Source organism: Athene noctua, chromosome 14 (genome assembly GCF_965140245.1).
Source record: "Athene noctua chromosome 14, bAthNoc1.hap1.1, whole genome shotgun sequence".
In the NCBI taxonomy this organism is placed as follows: Eukaryota; Metazoa; Chordata; class Aves; order Strigiformes; family Strigidae; genus Athene; species Athene noctua.
In genome coordinates, this window is record NC_134050.1 from 17,369,679 (window position 1) to 17,396,846 (window position 27,168).

The 27,168-nt window shown below is 51.5% G+C and overlaps 1 protein-coding gene across 2 annotated transcripts in view; it reads right to left on the reverse strand.

Moving 5' to 3' along the window:
* CD81 (CD81 molecule) overlaps positions 1–25,909 on the reverse strand; it is a 35,964-nt gene extending 10,055 nt beyond the window's left edge. For both annotated transcript variants that reach the window (XM_074917965.1, XM_074917964.1), the window contains exons 1-3: positions 25,778–25,909; positions 14,617–14,731; positions 1,249–1,346 (exon numbers count right to left, since the gene is read on the reverse strand). In XM_074917965.1, coding sequence (XP_074774066.1) covers positions 1,249–1,346; positions 14,617–14,731; positions 25,778–25,843 — 279 coding nt within the window. In that variant the 5' untranslated portion in view covers positions 25,844–25,909. The remainder of the gene's footprint in view (positions 1–1,248; positions 1,347–14,616; positions 14,732–25,777) is intronic.
* Positions 25,910–27,168: the final 1,259 nt, after the last annotated feature.

Consider the following 27,168-nt stretch of genomic DNA (forward strand, 5'->3'; position numbering starts at 1 on the left):
GAGCTGCTAATTTCAGCCGAAGCAGCCAGCTTCCCTGTCAGGCCTCAGGTACATTGTACCATCTGCCCTTCTAATCCTCTTTCCAGCTTCAAGAAGGAGTAAGGGGTAATTCAGGTTCTATAATCACTTGCATTAACAAAAAAAAAAATAAAAATCCAAAGCTGCCAGACCTTGCTACAAGCATCCCTGTCGGATTTGTGCACGGGCTCCTCCTAGTCTCGGCAGCAGTGATAATGCAAACTCCCACAGCAGTTCTCATCCACTGACATTCAGATATATACGTGGTATACAGATAAAAGCTGGTGAGAAGGACCCCCTTCTTACTGGGAAACAGAAGCAACCAGAGGTGAAGCCATCTGTGAGAGCAAGGGAAAGGAGCTCCATTTCCCTCTGTCCACACCCACGGGTCACTACACCATGAGTGAGAATCTTCCAGCCCAATAAAGCCAAGTGCTGGAAAGTACTTCCAATTTTTTTTTTTTTTTTAATGTTTTGCCCCTCCTATTTTATTTTATTTTTATTTTTTTGCACTGAGCTTAAAGCTGAATCATGTGTGAGAATGTGCTTTAAATCAATGGGTCTTCCCTACCCCCAAGGCAAAGGCTTTTGGTGTTGGCTACAGTTTATACAATTAAGCTCCTCCTGTGCCAGAAATCCCAAGCTGCTGCCTCACATCAAGGACGCCTGTAGCACTTCAGTAATTGATTTTCCAGGATGTACCTAGACATCCTCACAAAGATATTGTGGGAAATCTTTGCTGTTTCCTCATCCAAACAGATAAAAATAGCAGATGATGCCTTAAAAGAACTGGAATTGCCACAGGCAGCCTTGGAACAGAGTGAAAGGGGAAGCTGTAGGGGACATCAGGTAAGAAAGAGGATTTAGTGGGTGCTTGGTGAGACAGCCAGACCACGAAAGGGGGATAAAAGCGTGGCGGGTGTTCACACATAACAGAGAAATCCTGCTGTCTGCACCTCTTCTGCCATGCTCCTGGCTTCAGGCTCCGTCCTGCGGCCAGGCAGGAGCGGGAGGCAGCGGCGTGCCTGCCAGCTCAGCCGGGGCTCCGGCGGGCCGGGCTGGGGCCTGCAGCCAAGCACCGCGGCCTCGCTCCTTCCGCAGAGCTCAGCCAAGGCCCACCTGCGGGCTCACGCGTCCTCCCAGCCCCGTTTGTCGGAAAAGGCTCCACCAAGAGAGGTATAGCTGGCTGCTGCCGCCAGGCAGGGATGTCCAAAGCTTTGCACCTCTTACCGTTCCCAGCAGGCACTGAGACTCCTGAATAGCGCCGTAGCATCCCAGGAACCCCACGAACATCATGACAGCTCCAACCGCGATCAGGATGTAGATTCCTGCAAGGGAGAGCGAGAGGCCAGAGTGTTACTGCAGAGCTTCCTAGGGCAGCATCCTGGCGCCTGGCCTGGCCGGGTCCCCGTGGCAGCTGATCATGGCTGTGCAGGGCTAAGGCCGGCTGAACAGGAGCCAGCAGTGTGCCCAGGTGGCCAAGAAAGCCAATGGCATCCTGGCTTGGATCAGAAATAGTGTGGCCAGCAGGGACAGGGAAGGGATCTGACCCTTGTACTCGGCACTGGTGAGGCTGCACAGTGATTCCTGTGTTCAGCTTTGGGCCCCTCACCCCAAGAAGGCCATTGAATGACTCGAGCGTGGCCAGAGAAGGGCAACGGAGCTGGGGCAGGGTCTGGAGCACAGGTCTGCTGGGGAGCGGCTGAGGGAACTGGGGGGTTTAGTCTGGAGAAGAGGAGGCTGAGGGGAGACCTCCTGGCCCTCTACAGCTCCCTGACAGGAGGGTGCAGAGAGGGGGGATGAGTCTCTGGAGCCAAAGGACAAGAGGGAATGGCCTCAAGCTGCGCCAAGGCAGGGTCAGACTGGATATTAGGAAGCATTTCTTTCCAGAAGGGGTGGTTGGGCGTTGGAATGGGCTGCCCAGGGAGGTGGTGGAGTCCCCATCCCTGGAGAGGTTTAAGAGTAGGGCTGACATAGCACTTAGGGATCTGGTGTAGCTGGGAACTGTCAGTGTGAGGTCAATGGTTGGACTGGATGATCTTCAAGGCCTTTTCCAACCGAGACAAGTCTGTGATTCTGTGAAGGCCGAGGAGATACAAGTAGAGGTGGCGGCAGATGTAGCAGAACAACACAACGTACACAAGTCAGATCTCAAAGTGTTTTAAGCTGCTAGCACTGAAACTTTAAAAATACCACCACCCCCAAAATCGGAGGAAACGCAGAGAGCTGGAGCAGTAATAGATAGAGGATGTAGCAGGCAAGGCAAAGGCTCTACGCTCTCCTCAAAGCTGTAGTATGCTTTGTGCATACTACACAATGCAGAGAAGATGAAAATGATTACTCAGCATATCTTTTAAAATAAACAATAAGGCATATGGTTTATTTATATTAAACATCATGCAAATATTTATCTGGCTAACATTTTAGAGACAGATGAGCCACAAAATGAAGGGAAAAGCTCTGCTTAAGCATCTCATTTCATATAATCTGGCTTTTGTTTGTTATAGGTTCTTCTGCTGAGAGGAGGACATTTTTTAACTTCAACTTATTAAATCTGCACAGTCAACTTACTCCATAACTAGTTCAAAGCTTGGAAATTATGCATTGGGGGGGGCTCATGAAACAGATGAATGAAAGTTTATTCATCCAGCAAACAAGAGCTTAGCTCAAGGCTCAGGTCAGCTGCTGCCAGTAATCACCATTGTCTCACTGACCATGAGACTGGCGAGACCTTGGTGATGACTCGGCCAAATGGCGACAGCTCAGTTAAATTTGTTTCATTTTATCAAAACCAGCTTTCTTCTGGTGTGTCCCATATATTTAATGCATTTTTGGCTGACTAATAGTCTCAAGTATTGTGGTTCTACTACTCTGTCAGTGAATTCTACCTTCTGTTCAAAAGAAATTTAACATGCAAAGAATAATCAACGAAATGAGGCAAGACTGCAGTCATCATTTTTAACTGATGGTAAAAAGAAAAAATCAGGATGAGAATAAGTGTATATGGGCATTCCAGAGGTAACAGAAGTACAGCGAATCCTCCTAGCGCCTGGGAGATACATCCCCTCAACGAAATGTTTTCTTTTGCGTTGAATCAAAATGTTTTTACAGTTACTAATCAGTTTGTCAACTCTCCTTTACGCACCAAAGTATAAACAGAGCTCAACGTTAAAACTGCTCTACATGCCCCTCATGTTTAAGGTTTTTCTTATCGTTGTAGCTTTTAAACAGTCTTCTGATAGTTAAAGTGCAAAGTCGAAAGGGCATGCACTGAGAGCAGAGCTCAGCCAAGTTAAACTCTTCTCTAAAAAAAACCCCAGATACATAATAACAGTCTCAACTTGTTTAAAATCTCCTTACAGATATGTCAAACTTGGGAAAGGGTGAACCTTGGTTCCCGTTTCTTCCTGCGTTAAAAGTCACCAGCACCCAAACAATGTCACCACCAATGCAAGGGCCAATTCGGCGAGGGGTGGCAAGGGAAAGGCCTCTCGGCAGCCCCGGCGCTGGGACCCTCTGGCCGCCGTTCCCCACCGGCACCGCGCTCGCACAATGCCGCCTCCTGCTATATTTAGGTGCCGGGGGTGGGCGGAAGCCAGCGGCAGGGGAAGCGCCAGCACAATGGAGCGCGCTGACCCCGCCGCAGGAAGCCCCTCTTCACAAAACCTGACGGCATCTGCGGCCGGTGACGCCAACATCCTCGGCCAGCAGAAGGGGGGAAGATGCGAGTTACACCTCCTGATGTGTACCGAAGGGGCTTCAGCAGCACCCAGTAGCCCCAAAAACCCAACAGGCAACTGCGCTGCTGAAGCTCCCCAAAGTAGAGAGCAGACACCTCCTTACTTGAAGGTACAAAGACAAGGGAAAAACAAGCAAAAAAAAAAAAAAAAATCCTAGGAGAGTTCCTTGGAAAGGACAGGCCAGCAGCTCAAGTTTTGTGGGCCTGCCTGAAGTGGCATGAGGTGTTTTTATCCCAGCGGCTGGGGACGAGGTGAGGTGGCCCAGTGGCAGCAGCCGGGCAGAGAGCCAGCGTGGCGAGCAGCGGGCTGGGGTGTGCATGGGGCAGAGGGGCCTCGAAGGGGCTGTGGGTGATGGGAAGGCATGAACGTGTCCTGTAAAATGAAGGCTGGGTGCCTGCAAAGCTCCAGAGAGACTGACGGAGATTTTCGGATGCTACGTAACTGCTGCTTAAGAAGAACAACATAGCAGTAGTGGTCTCTCAAAAAAAGGTCTGCTTACTGTCACCAGAATCTGCTAATGCCCAGGAACTAGCCCTCACCACTCTAGCTTGTACCTGTGACGTTGCTGGTTTGGGTTTTCAACCCAAACTGTGGCAGGTTTTTCCACCTTACTTGGGTGGTTCTACTGGAGAGGCTTCATCACTAATCACTCTGGGAAAACCAACTTTGCTCGTCCCTGAGTGCAGCAGCTTCTGACTTCTCCTCTCATTAGCTCATCAGAGACAAGACAAAGCTGGGCTGGGGACAACTCATTTCAACATCTGAGAAGTCACTATTCATGCTAACCACTCCGGCAGATGCAGCACATCTGGGGACCAAGCAGCATGATGCTGCAGGGACCTCAATGACCAGGTCAGTCCCATGGATGGACAGAAGATTTTACTCTCAAGTAGTTCAAAATAAACACCGAAGGCAACTTCTAGGCTGAACAAATATAGCCAGGAGACCACAGAGTCATAGAGTAGTTCAGGTTGGAAACAACCTTGAAAGATCATCTGGTTCAACATTCTGTGAGAAAGGGAGCCTAGATGAGACTATCCAGCACCCTGTCCAGTTATATCTTGAAAACCAACAGTGATGGGGACTCTATCATGGCCCTGGACAGGTTGTTCCAGTGAATGTTTGTTCTCACTGTAAAAAATGTCTTTCTTATATTGACATCATCAGGAAAATGTAGGAGCCACTGGTAGATAGGAAAGTTTTGCTCTGAAAATGAGGAGATAAAAGTCCAGTGAGAACCTCAACTGGTGGAGGAGACTAAGAAGGAACAGAGACACTTGCAGTTTTATACAAGTCTTCTGGAGGCCTCTGTCCTTGCTTCTTGCTGGGATTTATGCAGCTTAAAAAAAACCAAAACCAAACTCGACCCGCTGAACTCCCGCCCCAGACAGGATGTGCAGGCCTTAGACAGACAAGCGAGGTCCCCGCTTCCCGCTCCTCTCCCCATTTGCACTTTGCCAACTCCTGGTCAGAGCCAGCAAACAGCAAGAAGTAAAGGAGGGAAGGGAAGAAGACACACACCACGTGTGGTTTCCTGACCAGAGCCCAGTGGATGCGACTGGTGGAGTGGGAGCCGCAGGACCGTGCAGCCAGGATGGGGAGAGGGTGGCAACAACTGGCCTGAACTCGGAAAACCACAAAAAACCCTGGAAGGCTTTTGGGATAAAGGCCAGCTTCATTCCCAGGCACAAACAAATGGCTGTTATGGAGTCGCCTTTTGTTACTGAGGGCCAGAGCACTACAGCCTCCTGGGAGGCAACAGAGCGGGACTCTGCTCCAGAGTTTATTTAAAAACGAATACAAAATATTTAATGCAACACTAGTGTCTTGTACAATGAATGCTAGTGGTGTTTCTCCACAGAAATGCCACACTGAAAGCTACAAAATGAAGGCAACCAAAACACTCAACCACACACTTTGGATGGTGTTTGTTTTCCCACACCCATCCTGCCCCTCAAGGCATGGGGCTGGTGGGGGTTCTCTGACTCTAGGCTGGGTGCCAGGCAGCTGGGGGGCTATTTCATGGCAATCACAGCCCAGCTGGGAATGACCGAGCCCCTTTCCCAGAAAGCAGCCTGACACATCTTAGCTTTCATTCCTGGCAGACAGCAAGGATGACGGCCAGCGTGGTTTTGGGCTCCGTGTCTGTGAGCAAGACACCTGTCACCCCTGTCCTGCATGGCACATTATCCTCCTTAAAGTCAGAGGAGACTGCCTCCAGCACAAGTCTCCTACTATGTAAGCATCAGAGATGGGATTAACTCCTGTTAGCCTGTCCTGGGGGAGAAACTCTTCACCAAAGCAGTATTTACTCCAGGGCTTCACCCGAACTGGCACAATTCTGCACCAGCAAGGCTCCATCTGCCTTTCACATGCCACTTCCCAGCTCATTTGTATTGCAAGCTCTCTCAGGGGTTTTAAAAGAAGAAATGCTACTTACCATAAACAAAAAACAAAATCAGAGAGGTATAAAACACAAGCTGCAGTGCCTTCAGTCATACTGCTCCCTCCAACAGCAGCAGTAGGTAATCCCGGGGAAAAGCCAGAGCTGCAGGAACAGGTACTGCCTCCACATCCCTGAGCAAGGCTACAGTGTGATTTCTAACCCTACGGCACAATTCTGGTGAGGCAGCAGCAACCACGAGTGCTACAGCTGCCACGCATAACCAGCCACCCACGAACGCAAGCTGTGAGCCACAGGACCTGTATTCTGGAGCTGGGGAAGTCACAGGAGGACTCGCAGAGACGAGCGATCTCAGTATTACCTGGAGTACTCCATCTCCTTTTGAGATGGAGCCTTAAAACAGAAAGTTTTAGGAAAAAGGGCCAACCAGCCTTAGCTTCACCTCTTCATGCCACACCTTGAGTATTGTGTCTACTTTTGGACACCTCAATATGAGAGAGCTATCAAGGTGCTGGAGCGAGTGCAGAGCAGGGCAACAAAGCTGGTGAAGGGCCTGGAGAACAAATCCTATGAGGAGAGATTGAAGGAGCGGGGACTGTTTAGTGTGAGGAGGAGAAGGCTGAGGGGAGACCCCATCACTCTCTACAGCTCCCCGAAAGGACATTGTAGAGTGGTTGGTGCGGGTCTCTTCTCACAGGTAATTAGCGATAGAACAAGAGGGAACGGCTTTAATCTCCAACAAGGGAGATTCAGACTGGCCATTCAGAAAACGTTTTTCAGAGAGTGGTCAGACAGTGGAATAGGCTGCCCAAGGAGGTGGTGGAGTCACCATCCCTGGATGTGTTTAGGGGTTGTTTAGATGAGATGTAGGGGATATGGTGTAGGGGAGAACTTTGTAGAGTTGGGCTGATGGTTGGACTCGATGATCCCAAGGGGCTTTTCCAACCTGAATGTTTCTGTGTTTCATTACAGAGAGATTCAGGGCCTGTCTGAATCCAAAGCAGAAGCACAGCTGCTATACGATCTCTTTGCTCAAGAGCATCAGGAAAAGCAGCAGCAACGGACCGAACATAATTCCCCCTTCCCTGATACAATCAGGGCATGTGATCCTTTGGGCCGCAGGTACCTCCTAAAGCTTTTAGCCACACAGGAAGTCCCTGAACATCCGACCCAGGGGACTGATAGTAATAGAGCACTTCTCTCTGGATGGTGCTAGATAGGAAATAAAAATAAAAAAGAGCAGCCAAGAGGCCTGCTCAGTTCCCAGTTCACACAGATGATACCTCCATGGAGGGCCCTGTGCCTCTGGGCCAGGTGGGAAGTAGGATGCATAGTTCTGGAAGCAGGGAAGGGAGAGAAAAAGGCAGTATCCAATGTCTTGCTCTGGCATTATAGCATAGCTGGTGCCTGCAGGGTTGTAAAACCCATGTCTTGCCCCTGCTGAGGAGTAAAAAAACAAGTAGAAAAAACAAACTTAAAAAAGGGACATGATGAAAAACAAATAAAAGGAGGAACAAGCACAGCAGAGTCCCTCTGAAACAAGCGGAGAGCAGTCCAGCTCTGGCCAGCCCTCCTCTCCTGCCCCACCATCCCCATCAGAGATGCTGTGCAGCTTCAGGCATGGGCATTCCTGGCTCCTACCTCTCCCCCCGCATTTTGATCCTCTCCCAGCAGCTTTAACTCGTTAAGTTAATGGAAGCCAGTCTTTTCCCCCAGGTCACCATGGCAATGTTTCCAAAAGACAACAAAAGAAAAAAAAAAAAAGAATCCCCCCAGAATCACACCATGTTTCCCAGGAAGCCCAGGCAGCTCTCCAAACCGTGCCTGCTCTCCCCCCGGCATGTGCTGAGCCTGGAGCAAAGGGAGATTTTTGTGTTTATTCTCCAGGCAGGCAGGCTCCTGGTGGGGGGACTCTTCACATCCAAGAGTTTTGCAAGCCTCCGAGGGAGCTGCGGCTCCTGGCCTGGAGATGCTGAACATCACGGGGCTCGCCACCACCCTGCTGCAGGGAAGGGTGGGACCAGCAGACAGGGGTGGGAAGGAGACTCCATCTTACCCACACCACTGATCCTGGAAGAACACCCTCTCCCTAGCCAAAAAAATGACCATGACATGCTTCCTTGCAACCTGGGGGCAAGATAGAGGCAGGGAGTGGAAAGTCCCTCCAGGATGGGGTAGGGGCAGGAAAGGGGTAGCTGCACCAGCCAGCCAGCAAGGGAGGGTCTCCTGGATGTTTTTGTCCAGGTGCCTGGTGGAATTGGCCCAGCTGAGCCGACAGCACTTTGTTGGAAGTGGGGTGAGAGAAAAGGTGCGGAAAAAGAGACAGACAATAACTGGGAAGCCCCTTTGTTTCCCTCCACCCCCTTTTCCAAGAAAAATATTGCTGCTCTGTGGCTGCTAATGACTTTCAGATGGAACAACAGTGTCGCAAAGCATGGAGAGCTCTCCTGGGGCTGTGTAGCTCACACCAGGAGATGAAAGGCTGTACGTGCTGCCCTTGTCTGCAAGAACAAGGCAAGAAGGAAGCAAAGGACACACCTCTGTCAGGAAAGCAAAGGCGAGGTGGAGAAGGCCCCAAACAACATCTTTGTGTGCACACACCTGTACCCAGAACGACTCCACACAGAGATGCCACAATCAGATTTCTTCCACCTACACAGAAAACACTGGAAGATGACTGGAGTTTTGTAACATCAGCACACACGTGAGAGCTGGGAGGAAGTCTGCTGCACATCTCCAGGACTGGATGGATGATGGTGGCACATCACAGGAGGACCAGGCTGGAACAGGCCAGCCCAGCCTCTGTGGCCCCAGCCTACACCGCTTCTGGACATCTCGATGTGCCCTGGGGGCTCCCCCACTGACAGAGCCCAAATCCTGCTGGAGGATTTCTTGTGGGCTTTGCACGTGGCAGGTTTTCAGAGGAAAACCATCAAAGCAACAGGTTTAAACAGCTCTGAAGAGCAAGAAGCCACCTTTGGCACAGGTCCCTGGCAGCAGAGCCAACGGGAGGGCACAAAGGAGGAGGACAGCTACATTATTTGTAGTTGGATAGATCTGAACCCAAAATGATGGTACCAATTTATGGCCTTAAGTCATAACCAATTTCAGTCTACAGAGTAAATGAATTGCAGGAGTTGGTCACAATGAAGGTAGACTGAATTGCAGTTAAACACAACTTCCTTTTTTAACAGAAATTTAATTCTATGGTAAGAATACAAAAAATGATTGTATTGTCAGATAGACATATGGTGTGAGCCCGATACTTAGAGGGAAGTACTGACTTTTGCCTCAAAACCACTATTTTAAAAAGAATTCTAGCATTATTGAAGGAGTTGATCTGACATTGATTCTAAGAAAATCTAGAACCAGCAAATCTAGTAAATCTCAGCTTTTTTTTTTTTTCTTTAAGGGACTAAATAATTAAATGGCCCTTAACTGTAAATAAGTTTATTTCCAAGAGAGAAAAATGCAGGTACTTCTATAAAAACAAAACAAAACAAAACCAAACCTCTAAACATATTATTTTCTAAAGAATCCATTTTGCTCACTGTGTTTCAGGGCCAAATGCAAACCTTGGTTTCCACTCCCAAGCATGCAAGCCCAGCCACAGCTCGTGTCTCTACTGGCAAACCACCGATACACAGAGCCTTGAAAAAGTACAGCAGAAACGGTGAGAGCAGAACCCCATGCTGAACCAGCTGCGTGTACCCGCGGGGATTGCTGCAGCACCTCATGCCAAAACTTGAAGGCGTTTTTTCGCTAGTGTTTATTACAGGACCTAGACACCACAACTCTTGGGCTCTTCTCTAGCCCCTTCACAACAAATTTAGCAAGAGATTTGCTGTTGAGTCTAACCCCACGATATACAGAAGTTGGCACCACCTTTAAAAGATGCCTAATATTTCTGGAGGGATGGGGACAAGGATGGGAGCACGAAGAGGAACCAAGAACACCCCACTGCTCACAGCAGGACCACACTCCCTGTAGCACTTCTGGCTTCCAGAGCCTTTGCAACAACACACCAGAGCTGAGCACAACCCCCTCTGCAAAGAAAACCTCTCTGAAACCCTGGAAATCACTGCTTTTTGGCCAAGACAGTCCTGAAAAGTCTAATGCAGAAAGCAAGCTGCTGTTATGCATAGAAGGGACAGGTCCTCCACAACCGCTTAGCCAACTCAAATCCATTTGGATGACGTGCTGGGATGCTCTGCACTGCTGGCCCCACCTGGGACCCACAGCAAGAGCAGCAGCTGCTCTACTCCCAGGTCTTAAGGACAGCAGGTAGGCCCTGGGGAGGCTCAGGCAGGCGTCCCGAGCCCTACCCACATGTGCACTGCCTCTTGGCAGTCCCTCCTCTCTGCAAGGGTCAGACCCCCTGAGGCCAGCAAATGTACTTCATGACAGTACTTCCAAAAATCCTGCGCACACCCAGGAAAGCCGGCCAGTGATGGATGTTGTGCTGGCTTCAAGGAGAAGCATGCAGATGCAACTGCGGTTCAACTCAGATGCATACTCGTTTGTGAGAAAGACTTCAAAGCATCCTTGTGCATTCTGGCCCATTTTTTCCAGCCCAGTCTGTGTGAAAAGCAGCTTGAACTCATTTCTAGAGCAGAAATCATCATCCTAGACTGTATTTGTACAGAGCAGGATGGCGAAGGGAGTCTGTGATTCACCTTGTTAGAAAGCCTGCACTCCTATTAGCCCGGCTCTCCTCCAGCACTCCTGCCCCACACCACTGCCCAGCGTGCTCACGGCCTTAAAATCAGCCCAAAGCCACTGTTGTCCCCACCCTGTCTCCCACAGGCTTTGCTGCCTGACCTGCTTGGAGCCAGATCCACAATCATCAGCCTGGTTGCTAGGAAGAAAAATCAAAAAATTAAAAAAAAATTTAAAAAACCCCAGCGACACCCAGCAGGACAAGTGGGGAAAGGGAGCAGTGGCAGCTAGCTTGGTGGCCAGGTTTCACCCGCCACTGTACGCCTGTCCAAAACCTTCCACCCCTCCAAGGAGCCCAGTGCTGCCGTGCTCTGGGGAGGAGACACTGCCTAGCAGAGGATTTACTAATAAGACACAAAAAAACTAAACAAAAGCAAAACCAACCCCCTCCTTACCCCCAAAGCCACACACGGAAAACCGCACCCCAGCTCTGGATGCCTTTGCACTCTTCCTCGTGCCTGGCCCCGCTCCCAGCGCCGAGCTAATTAGAGCCACGGGTCGTGTCACCCTGTCACTTGCCATGAGCAGCTGGAGGCAGATTTCCTATTTTGGATCCGGCAGGCGAGAGAGGAGCTGAGACCATCCGGCTGCCACGTTCCACTCCTCACCGGGCAGCTTCGGGGAAAGCACGGGAAGGGCAGGCAGCAGGGACAAGTGCTTGGCGACACTCCCAGCACCCAGGTGGCCCAGCAAGGGGGGGGGGGGGGAGGGTAACTGTGAAATCCAGGGGTGGGGATTTAAGGTCAACAAGATCCAAGACTTTTGTCTCCACCCTGCTGAAAGCATTTCACCCGCAGTGGCTACCTCTAGGCATCACACAACCAAATCCTTAAAGGATGGGGAACTGGGCTTCCCCCCGTCACATCTTCACTATCAGCCCTCTAAGATAGGGCAAAAGCAGTAAGTCCAGTGGCACTTGCCTCTTCAAGATCCCCAGGGGCTCTTAAAACCAGTTGCTGACCAACTTATTATGGAGAGATCAGACTACTCCAGTTTTTACTTGTATTGCAGAGATGGACTAGCTCAGCCTTTTCCCAGGGGCTCGCATAACTCATTTAATCACAGGTCATTTTTTTTTAAAAAAATGGTACTTTATGTGTAGGGTCAATAAGCATTTAAGAAGCCGTTAACCAGGTTTTAACAACCAAGTTATCAATGCCTCTAACTCTCAAGGGATGTTTTCTGACCTGCCATCAACGCCTTGCTCAGCCTCCAGACACACAGAGCACTTCAGACGCCGTGTTATGCAAGGGCAGAAGGCAAGAAGGATTTTAGTTTTTCAACAACAAATAAAGCAAATAAACGCATATTAGGCCATAAGCCTAGCTCAGATGAAGAACAAGTATTTTCCTTCAGAGTCAGGAAAACATGAAAGTATGGTGCTCCAGCTGTCCCCACCACCGGTACCACTTGGTCTTTACAGCGCTGAAGCAGTTAATTTGCCATTTGCTGGAGCGTTGGGTCCACAGCCAAAATGGAAGCGCAAAAGCCAAGACTGCAACAAGTGGTTAGGGGATCAGATGGTTTGCGAGCTGTGCTGAGGAAAAGCCTGTGAACAAGAGCTCATTTAACAACCTCCCCAGCCAGCCCACAAGACAACTCGTTGGATGCAGTGCCAAAGTGCCAGGAGGGGCATGGGGATGGAGGGGACCACTTGCGGGAAACCCCAACCCCAGGAGCTCCCTCTTCATGGGCTGGCAAGGTGAGCAGGGAAACAGCTGCCCACGCCCGTGGGGGCTACAGGAGTGGCTGCTGCAGTGGTCCAGTCTGGTCTGGCTGCAGGGGAAGCTGCGAGCAGGGACTTCTCACCTCCTGCTCCTGCAGCAGGCTGGAGGCAGATAAAGAGCGCACCTGGTACCTTGGTAGCTGCCCGGCTTCCCACATCCTCCTTCTTCCACTTCCCCATTGCTATCAAATCCCACACAATGACCCGCTATGCTAATTATTTTTCCTCTCCCGTAACACACAGACACCCTGAGAAAACAGCCTCCAACTCTGGGGCAGGGAAAGGACACAGAGGGAAACTAAGAGACACCAAAGCTTTCCTACTCCCCATCCTCACTAAGTACAAACCCCACAGTGCAAGTTTTCCTCCCCCAACAACTTTTATTGCTTCCTCCTGTCTGCAGCACCACAGCAAAGCCTGGCCAGCTTTTAAAAGCCTCCTGACAGATCCCAGGACCAGTGTCCCATGCCAGACACCAAAAAGTGGTTTGCAAGGGAAAAAAAACAAACCCAAACCAAAAAAACAGCTCTGGAGGCCAACTCCAGAGAGATTCCTGCTCCAGAAGCAGGAACATCGTGTGCATGTGTATGTTGGATGCCAGAGGAGAAAAAGGAGGGAGTATCAGTTGGGGGGGGGGGGGGGGGGGGGGGAAGGGGAAAAAAAAAGAAACAGCAAAAAGAAATCCCAGCCTTCAGACTCCAGAGGGCTGGCTGGGAGAGGCAGCAGCTGAAAGAAATGCTCTGCTGTTATTACTGCATGGAAATTACAGCCGCCAGAAGGAATCCAGGCCAATCTGTTGCTGAATATAACTTTAAAAAGACAGCCAGCCTCAAATCATGGGCCATTCACGGGCGTCAGAAAGCCAGTGCAGTGGTGGGACCTGCAGTCTGTTCCCCATCGCCTTCTAAATAGCAAAGACTGAGGACAAAGACAAAACACAAAGGGGTGGAAGAGCAAAAGATGGCCAACAAGTGCAAGGGGAGCACTCAGCCCCTGTGCTCCAGGTCCTCCAGGTTTTGGGAGAAATGTGTTAACTAGGAAGACATTGGTTGTCGGCCCCAGAGGAAGGACATGTTTGGGCTGGTTCCTGGTAAGGGGAGAGTTTAACTTCTTCAAGAGTTCCCTTTTCTCTTTCTAAAATTGAAATCTGCAAAGGGGAAATGCTGTAAATACAGCTCAGGGTGTGAGGCAGGAGAGGGGAGAGAGCAAGAGAGGAAAACCCACTACTATGTACAGCAGGAGCATCTACTGTAACCAGGCACAGCCAGGGAGAAGGCTCAGGCATGCTGTTCCATGGACCAGCAGGGAAAACCAAAGAAAAACCCTTTCCAGAAGGTAATTTCAGCTACAGGTGGGACCAGGACATCCGATCAGACGGGTGCTCACCCCAGCCCTGGCAGCCTGCACTCCAAGCCAGCCCTTCCTGCAAGCTGCTCCCCCTTGTCTGTGAGGGCTCATTGGAGAATAGAGAAAAAATAGGGGGTTTCACCTTCTAGCAAGCCATTGTGCTGTCAAATTAATAAAAATCATGCTAAGCTTAACCATAACACAGAGAGGCTCCACCTGCCCCCCTCCTGGAGAACATGAGTCACGAGCTCGCCAAGCTTCACTTTCCACCGCCAGCCGCTCTGTCGGCTACTTTTAACATCCCACTGGATAGGGAACAAGACACGTTTCCCAGAAGTCCCCCATCTTCCCAACTGTGCTCCGGGGGAGCCCGCAGCACAGAACGGTGCTGGAGAAAACTCGCTACGCCGCGACACGTCTTTTTGCGCTTTTAGCTGCCGTGACTTTGGATTCTGCACATGGGCCGCAGCCAACATTTAATGAATGCTTTGATCGGCACGGCAGGGGATATTCTGGGGAGTACGGGGAGGGGAGTGGGCGGTATTTTTAGTATGACCTCCTCGCTGCTCGCCTGGAGCTTTCCGCCCAGCTTTTGGGCACGCTGCAGCCCACCCTGGGCATGACACCCCCTCAGCGACGCCGGCATCCCCAGACCCACTTACCGACGTAGAAGGTGTTGGGGGCCTGCTTGTCCCCCAGCTGCAGGTAGAGGATATTCGTGGTCTGCGAGTCATGTCGGAGCCACAGGGCCACTCCCAGGATGATGCCTCCGGCCAGCTGGGGAGAAAGCAGAGGGAAGCAGGCGTTACCCACTGCTCCCGCCATGCCAGACCCAGGGCAGCAGTTTTCAGGTGTGAGCAGGCGGCTTGCTTTTCATCTTTCTGCAAATTCTGATTTACTCCTTTCACATACAAGAACATCCTTCCTAACCATCGTCCCACCCCTTCAACAGGCTTTGTGCCCCATACTACAAGCCATACAATCTCCCCTGCTTTATGAGAGGACCCCTCATTCTAGGGATGTGCAAAGCCTTTTCCAGTTCCTGCAGGTGATTTCTTTCCTAAGAATTATTTTAATACTCTATTAAAATGGAAGGCTCAGCCTTACCCAAGAAGCACAATATGTGTGACTGAGGCTTTTAGGAGAGCTTCGCAACAGAAATTAAGATCATCCCCAATTACTCCCTTTTCCCAACAGGCTGTATCACCCCATGTCAGTTCTCTGTGATGTACAAACAGAGATTTGGGTTTTCTCTGATCTGCTGAGAACTGGCTAGGAAGGATGGGGAGACTGCAGCTCAGAAAGTGGGGAGACCATCAGTTCTTCCCTCTGCCCCCAGCCTCACATCCACATTACTTCCCATCCAGGGTCAGGCTCCCAGTCTGAGCAGACCTAGCAGGACAGAGCTTTCTGCACCCCCAAAACCACTCTGCCTCAGGGGAGACTTGTCCAACCAACACAACCCCAAAAGGCAGTAGAACTGGTAGTAATGCAGAACAAGAGCAGAGACATCGTGGCTTTGAACTGCTGCCACAGCCACGCACAGGGGATCCAAAACACCTTCAAACCCCACCAAAACACACCCTTCATGATGTCCACACCTTGACATTTAGGAAGCACAGTGTTTAAAGAGCATGCAAATGACTACGAAACCAGTCAGTAGGACTTGGTAACATTTCCAGGAGCATCTTTGTGTTATATCCCATCACTCCCCTCCCTGTGAGTCTCGGGGATGTCCCACATCAGGAGGAACAGACAAGGATTCACACCAGCTGCCCTCACAGCATCGCCCTGATTAATAGCTAGTCTTCTGGCAAGGTGTCCCATGAGCACGGGAACCCCTGCAGCCACCACTGCCACTGCTCGGTTCACTATCCATTTAATTTCATAATGTGATAGAAAAAGAGAAACCTCAAGGCAGGTCCCCTGTGAGTGGGCTGTGAGCTGGGACTGCGCTCTCCCGCTCCTCCAGCACATACAGCTTTCCTTAATGTCCTAACACAGTGATTGAAGCAGAGCAAAGCCTCGGTTCAGGCCACGGCACAACACAAGGCTACTGGAGGCTGCCACGAAGATGCTCAGAGCTGAGCAGCTCTGCGAGTCCACGAGGCTGAAACCACCGCCTGGCCCGCGCCGTTGTCTAGCAGAAGAGTGGAGCCTTCGTGCAGACACGTGCACACAAACGTGTGAGAGACCCCAGGGCAAGGATAAAAACACGCTTCAAACGCAGGAGGAGATGTTCTGTGGATGGAGCATCAACCCAGCTTACCACTGGAATACTCATGTCCAAATAATGGCAAGTTTTATGACTGACTTCCTCACTGTTTTCTCTTTCAGGAAGGGGCTGGGAATGGCAGCGGAGGACAGGGACACACTGGGGGCACTGCAGCGGGGAAGGTGTCACTAAGAGGAACTTGAGTTGGAGAATCGCCAGCAGGACTTGCTGTGTTCTCCATGACCCTCTGCCTTCCATTTAAAACCATGAGAGAGAAGGGGAAAAAAATAAACACACATGTAAAAAAAAAAAAAACAAACCTTGAGAATTCAATACCACTTCTATGAAAGGCTGGAAGAACCTATTCAAATGCTGCTTTAATTTTGAGCATCCTAAATCCTCAAAGCCACTCATCTTGAAAAGGGGAAGATAAACTACCAAAGAGTACCAAAGCAGAAACATGATTTTTTTCAAAAGGGTCAGGTCAGCCACAGGCATGAGAGGCACCATGAAGGCACAGTAAAAAAAAAAGAGAGTTTGTTCAGTAAAAGTGCAAAGTCTCCAGTTGTGCAAGTGCAGCAGAGCCTCGGTGAACACACGAGGACCAGGACGTGCAAGACAGGCTGTTGGTGAGAGTCTGGCTTTGCCCCTTGGGAGGTCAAGCTGGTGGTTTTCCTCCTTGCTCATTTCTGCAAATCCCAGCCATGACATTTTTACAGAGGGGCAAAACCACACCATTTGTGCAAAACCCACAGGGCAAGCTGACCTCAGGGCTTTTCTACTTAACTGAGGGCGAAAATCCCCACCAGCTTCCTGGAGAGGGAAGGGAGATTTTACAAGTCTCTCTCCAATTTGCCACCAAAATAATAAGCTTTTAACACTTCTCCCACAGCAACCAATGCAACTTCCCTGCCAGCACAGCCCCTCATCCCTCTCACACTTGGGAGAGCCCAAAGTTCTCCAAACACTGCCTATGGAGAAAAGTCACAAAAGCCAATCTGTGCTCAAATCCAGGTCCAAATAAGGCAGCTCGTGGCTTTGCAGAAAGTTACCCAAATCCAGCCTGGCATGGCTTGTTCATTGTCTGAAGGCATAATGAAGCCCATGTTTATGTTCAAAGGAGAAGGAGAATGTCCCCAAATTAATCAGTGCCACACTTAAAGTAAAGGTCTCTCAGTGGAAGAGATCCCAAGGAAGATCTGGGTTTCTGTGCTGGCTGGGGTAGGCAAAGAAAAGGCTGTGGTCCTTTTTGTTGTGTTTTATCCCCTGCAAGGAGGGGTCTGCCCCACACACCACCCTCCATGGCCAGCAGTACCCACCCCAGCACCCCCTGCCACCCACGGCGAGGCTGGGGTGACACCAACGCGAGGAGCGGCAGCTGCTTTCCAGTCAAATTTGCACTAAAACACCCGACAGAGCCGAAAGCAGGCTGCAAGCTATCCTTGAGATCTCTCTTAATCATCTGGGAGCACGAGCTGAAAGGACAGAGCCTCCTCCAACTCATCAAATGCACCCCAGTGGTGAGGTCTGCCTACGGCAGCCAGCTGAACCATCTCCAGGATGGTCCCAGTTTTATCCTGAATGCACCCCAGGAACACCCCATGTCCCTCCATCTGCTTTTCTAACAGAGCACAGAGGACCTCTGAATGGAAGTTTTAATCCAATAGCAGCTGGATTTCTGTGGAGAAAACGACATTCGCTTGCTAATGAAAACAGGGTTTAGGCTACAATGAATAACTTTTTCCATGAAAACCATACATCCTTCCACCACCAAGAAGCACAGAATGTAATTAAGGCATCTTTCATCCCAAAGGAAAGGAGAGAAAACCTTGTTGGCTCACAACAGTAACCCCGACTTCCACTGCACCTTGCCTGAGGTAATCTCCTTTTTAACACAATAGCTTGTTCCAGATATAAACTCTGTATTTTCTTCCCCCCGCGTCCTACAACTGCTGCCGTTTGCCAACACTAGAGCCAGAAGAGCTCCAACCACTGATGGCACTGTCATGCTCATCTCTAGGCTGCATATCCTCATATATGAACTATCCCTGGTTTTCCACCGTAGGTATCTGCCATCTCATGCAGGTTACCCCCTTGCTCTCTGCCTGCCCAGCTCAGCAGATGGCAACGTCTCAGAGACTGGGGCTGTCACTCATTGCAGATATAACCCCAGTCTCCAGCACAGCTCTCCATTTAAATTTTGGGGGACTGCTTTAATGAAAGTAGCCATGGAAAAGCTGCAACTTCAGCAATGCCAGAACTGCATCACTCTCAGATCTGCTTTCCACAAGTTGGCCGTTCCCCTGCCAGCACAACGGCACTTGCAGAGGTGCATCACTAGCGCTCCCCAGGATCGGGGAATCGCACCCCGTGCATCCTGTCAGCACAGCAGAGGTGGAGCAGCAGGCTCCGGAGTTTCCTCTTTACTGCTATTTTCCAGCTTCCAGAGATTTATTGCTTCTTCCACAGACAGCCAGAATTTTCCAGCGGTATCCTGCCTGCCCAAGACTTGCTTTACACAGGGACGCCGTTCCCGCTTGCCACGGTGGGTGGAAGCCCCCCTTGGATGCTGCCTCAGGGAGGAAAAAGGCAGCCCCCCAGCCCCCTGAGAGGTGATGGGGTGGTACCTGACATGATGGAGTATCACCACCTGAGCACCACGATGCTGGTGGGTGTGCAGCCCTGGTCTGCTGCTGCATCCACCATACATGTAGCAGGACTCCCCCCTGGATTGAGCCTCACCGACTGATACGCTGCTCACCTCAAAATTTCCCAGAACCAGCTGTGGGGCACAGGAACAAGCCCATCTTTCTTGGCTTAGTCACCCCTCCCCTCCATAAGAAAATGCCGTGATTTACGGGGGCAAGGAATGGCCCCATTCCCTCCTTTAATGCGGGACACCCCATATCCGAGCTGCCCCCACCTTCGCCTGCTGCTCCCCAGACACCGGCATACGCCAGGACGTGCATCACCTCCCGTCCCTTCCACCGTCCCCAGCCCTTTTCCTCCTGTTCCCTTCCCCCTGCCCCTCTCTGAAATAGGTTTCCTGGCGGGGAGGAGGAAGAGGAGGAGGAAGCAGTCCTGGCTATAGTGTGGCTTGCTGGGTATGTCAAAGCGAAGCAGACATCCTGCGGCTCAAGCCGGCGGCAGAGGGAAGCGGAGGTGCCAGCAGTTTCACAATGTTGTATTTTTAGCAGCGCTGCTTCCCGCTGCCACAGCGGGTCCCGCTGCCGGGATGCTGCTCCCCAACCCGCCCGAGTGCCAGGCCCGGGAAAAGCTCCCACCTTGCTGCCAAAAAGCTGCCGGCAGAGCCTGCGCCTCGACGCCTCTGAAATACCACAGCTACTAGCAAGAAGCAGGATGCTGCCAAGAAAGCTTAATGGATTTTAGCTGTTTTATGATTCAGGTAGATGATTGGAGATTTTTAAGAGGTTTTCATGCTGCACAGGCTTGCAGCTTCCCTTACACCTCCTGGGAACGGAGCCCTTCGCAGGGGCAGCACCCAGACCCCACTCTGGGGAGCCCAGCCAGGGTTCCCCACAGCTCCTCTCCAGCCCAACCCGCAAAGCAGCTGGGATGGAGTAAAACCAAATCCCCCTCCTGTTAGGCACAGGGAACCGGGGCGCAGAAGGACAAAATGGTTTTCCAAGGCTGAAGCATCTTGCCATGCAAGAAGCCCCTTACGCAGCCAGGAATGAATTGCTAATCTGGGGTTCAGTGCTTTGCTCCCACATCATCTGCAGGTCTCTGGGTTGAGCAGCAGATACGTATTCACCACTATGTGCAGTGTAGACAATGAAACATCATTTTATCACCACACCTAGTATGAGTGAGGAAATAAAGCAAAGAGCTAGAGATTCATATCTTGATGGAAATTACCTTTGAAAGGGTAATACCAGCCCTTACAGGATGCGCGCCAGGACCTTACAGGTTCTGCACTACCACCTCGAGGTCCGAGGTGGGCACGTGGCTGTTGGTGACACACACGTGTACAGGCAGTGCCGAGCCTCCCCGAGCACTGCACCTCGCCTTCTGGAAAGCGGAAGCGGAATTTCTTTTCGACTGCAAATAGATGTGTCCTGCAGAAGCACTGAAAGGGCTCGGGGTGCAGCAAGCGGCTGGCAGCTGAACGGCAGCCCACGAACCCTGGAACTTTGGTTTGATGCTGCGACAGTCTTCGTGTTATGATGACAGGACTTCGTGCCAAGAATTCATGTAAAACCTGGAGGTGAGAAGCGCTACAGATTGCCTCCGCACTGATGCCCTGGAGCACCAACACGTCAACACCCCTGCACGACTTTTTCGGAGGGCGTAAGCAGGGGAAGCGCCTTAAATCAGACTAGTGTGGTTGCGGTTTGACAGCCTCACAATGTAAAAGCTTCTCCGCCGAGCTCGGCATGGGCACTGGCAAACCGCAGCAACTGATAGGGCCCTTCTTGGAAAGTGCAGGCGAGGCCTTCCCGCTGCCTTCCGCATCGGTTGCGCTCCGTGGCTGACACAGGTCAGGCTGAAAGTTTGCAGGCAAGGCCTGCCCAGGAATTACAGAAAGGGCGTCTGCGAGGAGCCCGGTGCTCTGCAGGCAGGCGGAGGGAGGCAGCCCACAGCCCCTGCTCCGCTCCAGCAGCGCAGCCGCCGCCCCCTTCCAGCAGCAGCTATTAATAGAGCCGCCGGCCGGGGTGAAATTCTCTGCTGGTGCCTATAGTTACCGGCCCCACAACACTGCGGGGCTTTGCAAAACAAGCTCCAGAGGAACACTGCTGGAGGAGCAGCACGCCAGAGGCCAAATAAAGCTTGATGGATGGAGGAGAGTGGGAATCCGGCACCAAAATCCAGGAGCGGGGTCCTCTGATGGGGAGCACGGAGCCTGCAGGCTGCTCCCCCCCTCACAGCCTGATCCCCGCTGCAGATAGAAGGATCACTGTACGTTGACACCTCCCAGCAGGGTTCAATCAGCAGGAAGGAAAATAATTTCAGATATTACTTTAAAATTAATATGGCCCCATACATAAGCATTAAGCTACAATGGTAATACAACCGCTTTCCCTTTTTAATAATACAGTGAAAGGCACTTGCACAGTACAGGATCTAAGTGTTTCTCAAGGCATCATACATGGGTTAATGTTCTTGCAGGAGATAAGCATTACAGTGGTTGACAGAATAACCTCAGGAAAATGGAGAAATCCTCCCTCCAGGCAGTCGATGCTCCCGCCTTGCAAATGTAGCCCAGCCCATCAACTGCAATCGGGTACCCCCACAGGGCAGAGCACCCATCCCTTCGAAAGACCCACTTAAATAACCTTCTGCAGGCAGAGACTTCAGAAAACGTTTTGTAGGTGATATGCAGGACTGCGTCCGCTTGACAGAGAGTCCAGAAACACAGCCCAGAGAGCTATCAGCAGGAAAACTTGGGTCCAAGGACTGAGCCTGCTAAGAAAACCTCTCCCTTGCCCTTCAAAGACAGGCATTAAATAGCTGCAGGGTCGAACACACATGGAAACAGGCTGGCCTGTACATTGTCCCAGGACACCAAACCCAAAGTTGGTGGAAGAAGGTGCTGGGCCAGTGTTACATCCTCGTTGCCCACAAGGCTCTCTGCGATTCCCAGGGAGATCAGTAACCAGCGCCTCACGCTCCGCAGCAGAGCAGCCTGCTAGCCACTAACAGCATTTCAGCAGGGCTCAGTGCAAGCCTGCACCCGAAACACAACACAACATGCTTTGTGAGTCCAGGGAGTTATTTCTAACCTGTGCTCCAGAGCTGTGTGCTGCACGAACCACCGGCTCTTCCACCCGCCGTTTAAACTGTGAATAGCGGTACCCAGCCGCCCTCACCATCACATCGAGAGGGTCACAAGGCATTCAGCAGAGTTGTCACTGTGGGGCCACCACTACAGAGAGCTGCCACCTCCCTCCACCATCACCTCTCATCACCAAAGCCAAATATCTCTGTGCACATTCTGTGGACTCCAAGGGACAGCCGACAGACTTTCCAGCACTGCACAAGCAAATACTCAACTCCTCCACCCCTGCCCTTCCAATCACCACTGTCGACACAGACTTTCACTTCCACCTTTCCTTTGCTCTTGCCCTTCTTCCCCTTTGCACCCCGACTGCACCACATCCCCTCAACACAAGCAAGAGAGAAGAGTTATGCGGTGACTGGAAAATAGCATTAGGAGCAAGCTCTTCCTTTTAATTAGACACCTCTCTGGTAGGGCAGTCAGCAGTGCTCTAGACCTGGAAGGCTGCCACAGGCTGTATTAGCTAATAACCTGGGCTATTCTTCTCTGAGCAAGCCAATTTCTCCTTGGTTATGTTTAATTACATTTTAAAATAGCTCTCTGGCTTCCTTTGGCCTCTCCAGGGACTCTTTGCAATGGTGGTCAGTTCAGCCCCACGCACTGAGCCCTGCTATCACATCTTGATAATTCAGGAGAGCAGTTGAAGTCAGGTCATCTACTGTGAGCAGGATGGAGAAGCAGCTCCACACTGCCACACACCCAGCGCAGCCCCGCTCCGGGCTGTGGGGTGAGCTGGGACTGCCCGCTGCACCAGTAAACCCCCAGTAACGGGTGCTGCTACCCACTGGCCTCTCGCAGGGCGGGGAAGTGGAGTAGCCCCTTGCCACCAGCCACCCCAAGGTTGCAGGACAAGTTTGCAGCACAGACAAGCTTTTGTCATACCAGCCCTGCATTTCGCTAACCGGGTGAGGTCCCCAGGTGCTGCCCGTAGGTGGATGCTGCTGTGACACACGCGGGGACCCGTTCTCTCCTGGAACAGGTACCCATTTGGACACATGGTCTGTGCAGCAGCCGCTGCTCCTTCTGTGAGCAAGCACGTAACCCTGGCATCTTCTTCTCAAAAATGCACGCACTAAGGAAAAACAACCCCAGAAAATAAAACAAAACTGAAACATCTTGGGCAGAGAGGGCTGCTGAGGTGCCCAGGGGAGCTGGCAGCAGGGCCGCCTTTTCCTTTTGCTTTTCAGCACAGGAGCTTTGTGAAACTCCCCCTGCACTGCCAGGGGAAGGAAGGTGGAGGAAGCCAGAGGGGTGTCAGCTTATTTACACTCAAGCAGGACAGCAGGGCTACTTAAAGTTATCAGAGTTTCTTTCTTATTTGTTAACACCATTAAGGTTGAGAATTGCTTCCTTTCTTCCTCTCGGGCACCAGAGCAAGCTCCCGTGCAGCAGGATGCCAAACTTCAGGCTCTGCCTGCTGCTTGTTTTCATCCCCAGTGCCTGACCTCGGCTGGGCACAAGGCAAATGAGAAGCAAATAAGCACAAGGAGCCCAGCAGCTTTTGCATGCTAACCAGCTGGCAGGACCACGGGGCTGCGAGTGCCCCGTCTCGCACCTCCCTTGGGGTCCTGATAGGGCCACCCTGCATCAAGGGTGCTCAGCACCACATCCAGCCTTTAAATGTCACCCCGTGAAAAGAACCTTCACGCTTTGGTGGCAAGCGAGGTATCCCTCCCCAGCTGGGGATGCCAGGTTGGCTGCTAGCCATGTTGGCTTGGTGGTAAACCTAAAATTTCCCTTGACTACTGGCTTGAAAAACAACATAAAAGGGCTTGAAAACCGTGAGACCTGGTGTTCAACCACCCTTCAGCTGGCCAGCCTCGCAGAAAGCATTGTTAATTCTAATGAAGCCCAGGCTCCCCATGTGCACAGGACGTGGGCCGAGGGGACTGGCCGCAGGCAAGCCCAGCGCTGGGAGGTGTTCTGGGGAGCCAAGCTCACAAACACCCCTCCTTGGGAGGAGCTGGAGCATCTCCCCCCAGCGCTCGCAGGGAGCGGGCATCAGGCTCCCTCTGACGGGTAGGGCAAGGCACCAGAAGTTCTAACATGGAAATTAAATAGATCGGCTGCTCCTCTTGGAAGCAAAATGCCCATTTAGAAAAGATACGCTGTTTTGCAAAAGCAGCTTGGGGTGAGCGCGCTCAGAAGCGGTGGCTGTGCGGAACCCCCAGCATCCTTCCTGCCGCCCAGGAGACCCTTCCTCCCTCGCATCCACGCCCGGCGGCTTCAGCGACAAGAATGGCAGGAAATTGGGACCAGAAGGGAAGAAAAAGCCCCGGGATAAGCGTGATAACTCGGAAGGAACACCACTTCAGAGCACAGCCTACCCGCCTCTGTCCTGCCATTTTAAGGGTGGAGGAAGAGGTTAAAAAAAACCACAAAACACCAAACCCAGGACCGTCCCGCATTCATCCAGCGGCTGGCAACGCATCAGGTATCAATTAACAGCATCAGGTATCAATTAACACCGCTGTCGTCATCTCTCCCTTGGTCAGTGTATACCCAGGCACAAGGCGAAGAGGCCTGAAATCAGGGCGGGTTTGACCGCTGGCTCCCGCGCAGCCCTCCGCCTCCCAGAGGTGGGGACCCCCAACCCAAGGGCTTCACCGTGCCCCCCCTCCCCGGGGGGAGAAGGGGGCAGGCAGGCTCCGGCCAGGCCGAGGAGCTCTGGGGCAGGGTTTGCTCGGGAAGGCATCGCTGCCCTCCCCACCGCTCCAGCCCGCCTCGCTGCAAACATGGAGAGAGCCCCCAAATTCCTCGTCACCAAAGCGGGGTGTCGCCAAGGGGCACATCCTGACCACGCAGCCGGCGGTGCCTTGCCTCCACGGGGTGGGGCTGGGCTTGCTTGTGAGAAAACCAGCATTTTGGGGAATGGAAAATAGCCTATTTAAAGAATAAAAAAAGCAGCCTGCTTGGGCACATTCATCGCTCCCGGGTGCAGGAGCAGGGAGAGGGTTTCTTGCCACACCAGCCCCTGGCTGCCGGAGGGTGTTTCTAACCAGGACAAATCCCGTTTGCAGGAAAACCAGGATACGCCGCTTTTTTTTTTTTTGCTAAATTAGCCACATGTCTGGAGGGATTGTTTCATGAGAAACTTTCTCACGGAAGGCAACCTCTCCAGCCTGGCTAAAATTTGCATCCTAAAATAACTTCCCAGGAGGCAGCGACCCCCCAGCTTGGGCAGGACCCAAAGGCAGGCGTCGAGGCCAGCTCCCCACACGGCGCCAGAGCCGTCGAGCCCCGGCCGCTCCCCGCCAGCTCCCGGGGCAGCAAGGCCAGCCCCCATCGCCCCCATTTTTTTGAACAGCCTCTCCTCTCCGGCTCCTCTGTGGCAGACGGCTGGGCCAGCACCTCTTCTCCCTCTGCCTGCCTGGCAGCATCCCTCCCTCCCTCTCTCCCTCCATCCCTCCTCGGCTGGCGGAGAAACGCCGCTTTCCCCAGCACAGACCCACAACAAGGGGCTCAGAGCAGCCCCCCCAACCCATCTCTGCCCCCCGCGCAGGGGCAAGGCACCCCCTGCCCTCCCGCTCGGAAAGGAGGCAGAAAAATTTCTCTCTATACATATCTATATATATATATAAAAAATACATACATGTGCAGATAAATATATATTGGCATGCATTAAAAAAAAGGCGAAGGATAAGCATCTCCCCGCCCCAAAAAGCAACCCCTACGGCAGCAAGTCTGAATGCTGGGGGGGGCGAGGTGAAAGCCCGGCGCGGCGGACGAGCCATATTGGAGCCCCGATACTTCAAGAGCTGGGGTGGCTGAGCCGCCCCCCGCCCCCCTCCCGCTGCCCGGGGCTCACCCAGAAGATGAAGTTGAAGACGAAGAGGAGGTATTTGATGCACTTGGTGCAGCCTTCCACCCCCATGGCAGCGGCGCCGGCTCTCCCCAATCTCTGCGGCCGGGCTGGGGCGGCGGCGCGGGCGGAGGAAACAGGCCCCGCCCCCGCCGCAGGCCCCGCCCCGCCCGGCCCCGCCCCGCGGGGGGTCCGCACACTCCGCCCCCAGCCTCAGCCCCCCTGCTTTTTTCCCCCGGTTCTTTCATTTTTCCTTTTTCTTCCCCTCCTTTTTTCCTTTTTCCTTTCTCTTTTTTCCTTCCCGCTCATTTTTCCTTTTTACCCATTTTTCTTTCTTCTATTATCTCCCTTTTTTCTTTTTTCTCTTCCCACTTTTTTTTCTTCTCCCACTTTTTCCCTTTTTCTTTCTTCATCATTTCTCCTCTCCCCTTTTTCGTTTTCCCCCTTTATCTTTTTTCTATTATCTTACCTCCTTTTTTATTTTTCCTTTTTTATTTTCCCCCTTTTTTCTTTTCTCCCAATTTTTCCTTTTTGTCTTTCTTCCTTTTATCTTTTTTCCTTCGCCCTTCTCCTTTTCTCCCTTTATCTTTTTTCTGTTGCCTTACCCCTTTCTTCTTTTTCGTTTTTCCTTTTTTCTCTTACCCCTTTTTCCATTTTTTCTTTTTTCTGTTTTCCTTTTTTTCTTTCTTCCTTTTTTCTTTTTCCTATTTTTTCAAAATTTTCTTCCTTTATTTTTTTCCTCTTTTTTTATTCCCTTTTTCCCTTTTCTTCTTTTTGGTAGTTTTCTTTTGTTTGTTTATTTTCCCTTCTTCTCCTGTTTTTCCCACCCACCAGGGGCAGCTCACCACAACTAGTTTCCTACACACAACTAGCAGCCATGGGGTCAGGTGTTGGGGAGCTGTAGCACCAACCGCTCCTAAACCCGACCACCACCCCTTAAACCTCACTGCTGCCCCTAAAACTCATCAGGCAGCCCGGGGAGCAGGGAGAAGCCGCTGTGAATGGGTGCAGGATGTAGCAGCATTTGTATTTCTATATACAGAAGTTTTAGGATGCATTCATGAGGGGACCCCCCTCCCCCCCCAAAGAAAAAGAGAAAAGGATTTTTACATTAAAACTTGTGGTTTGAAATTCCGAGAAGCATTTCCTTAATCATTTCCCCCTCCTATTTTAGCCTAAGCTCTGATCTACCAGACACTTTTTGCCTAAGCTTGTGGGTTTATTACTGCAAGCAACTGCACCAAGTTCAGCAGAACCCCCAGGATGTTTTCCCTCAGTTACTGGGTCATATGAGCATCTGGGGGGCTTCAGGGTTGCCCACCAAAGAGATCTGGGTCAAGGTGTCAGCAGTTCAAGTAAGCCTCACATTATGGCTTAGAAATTTTAGTTATTTTTTA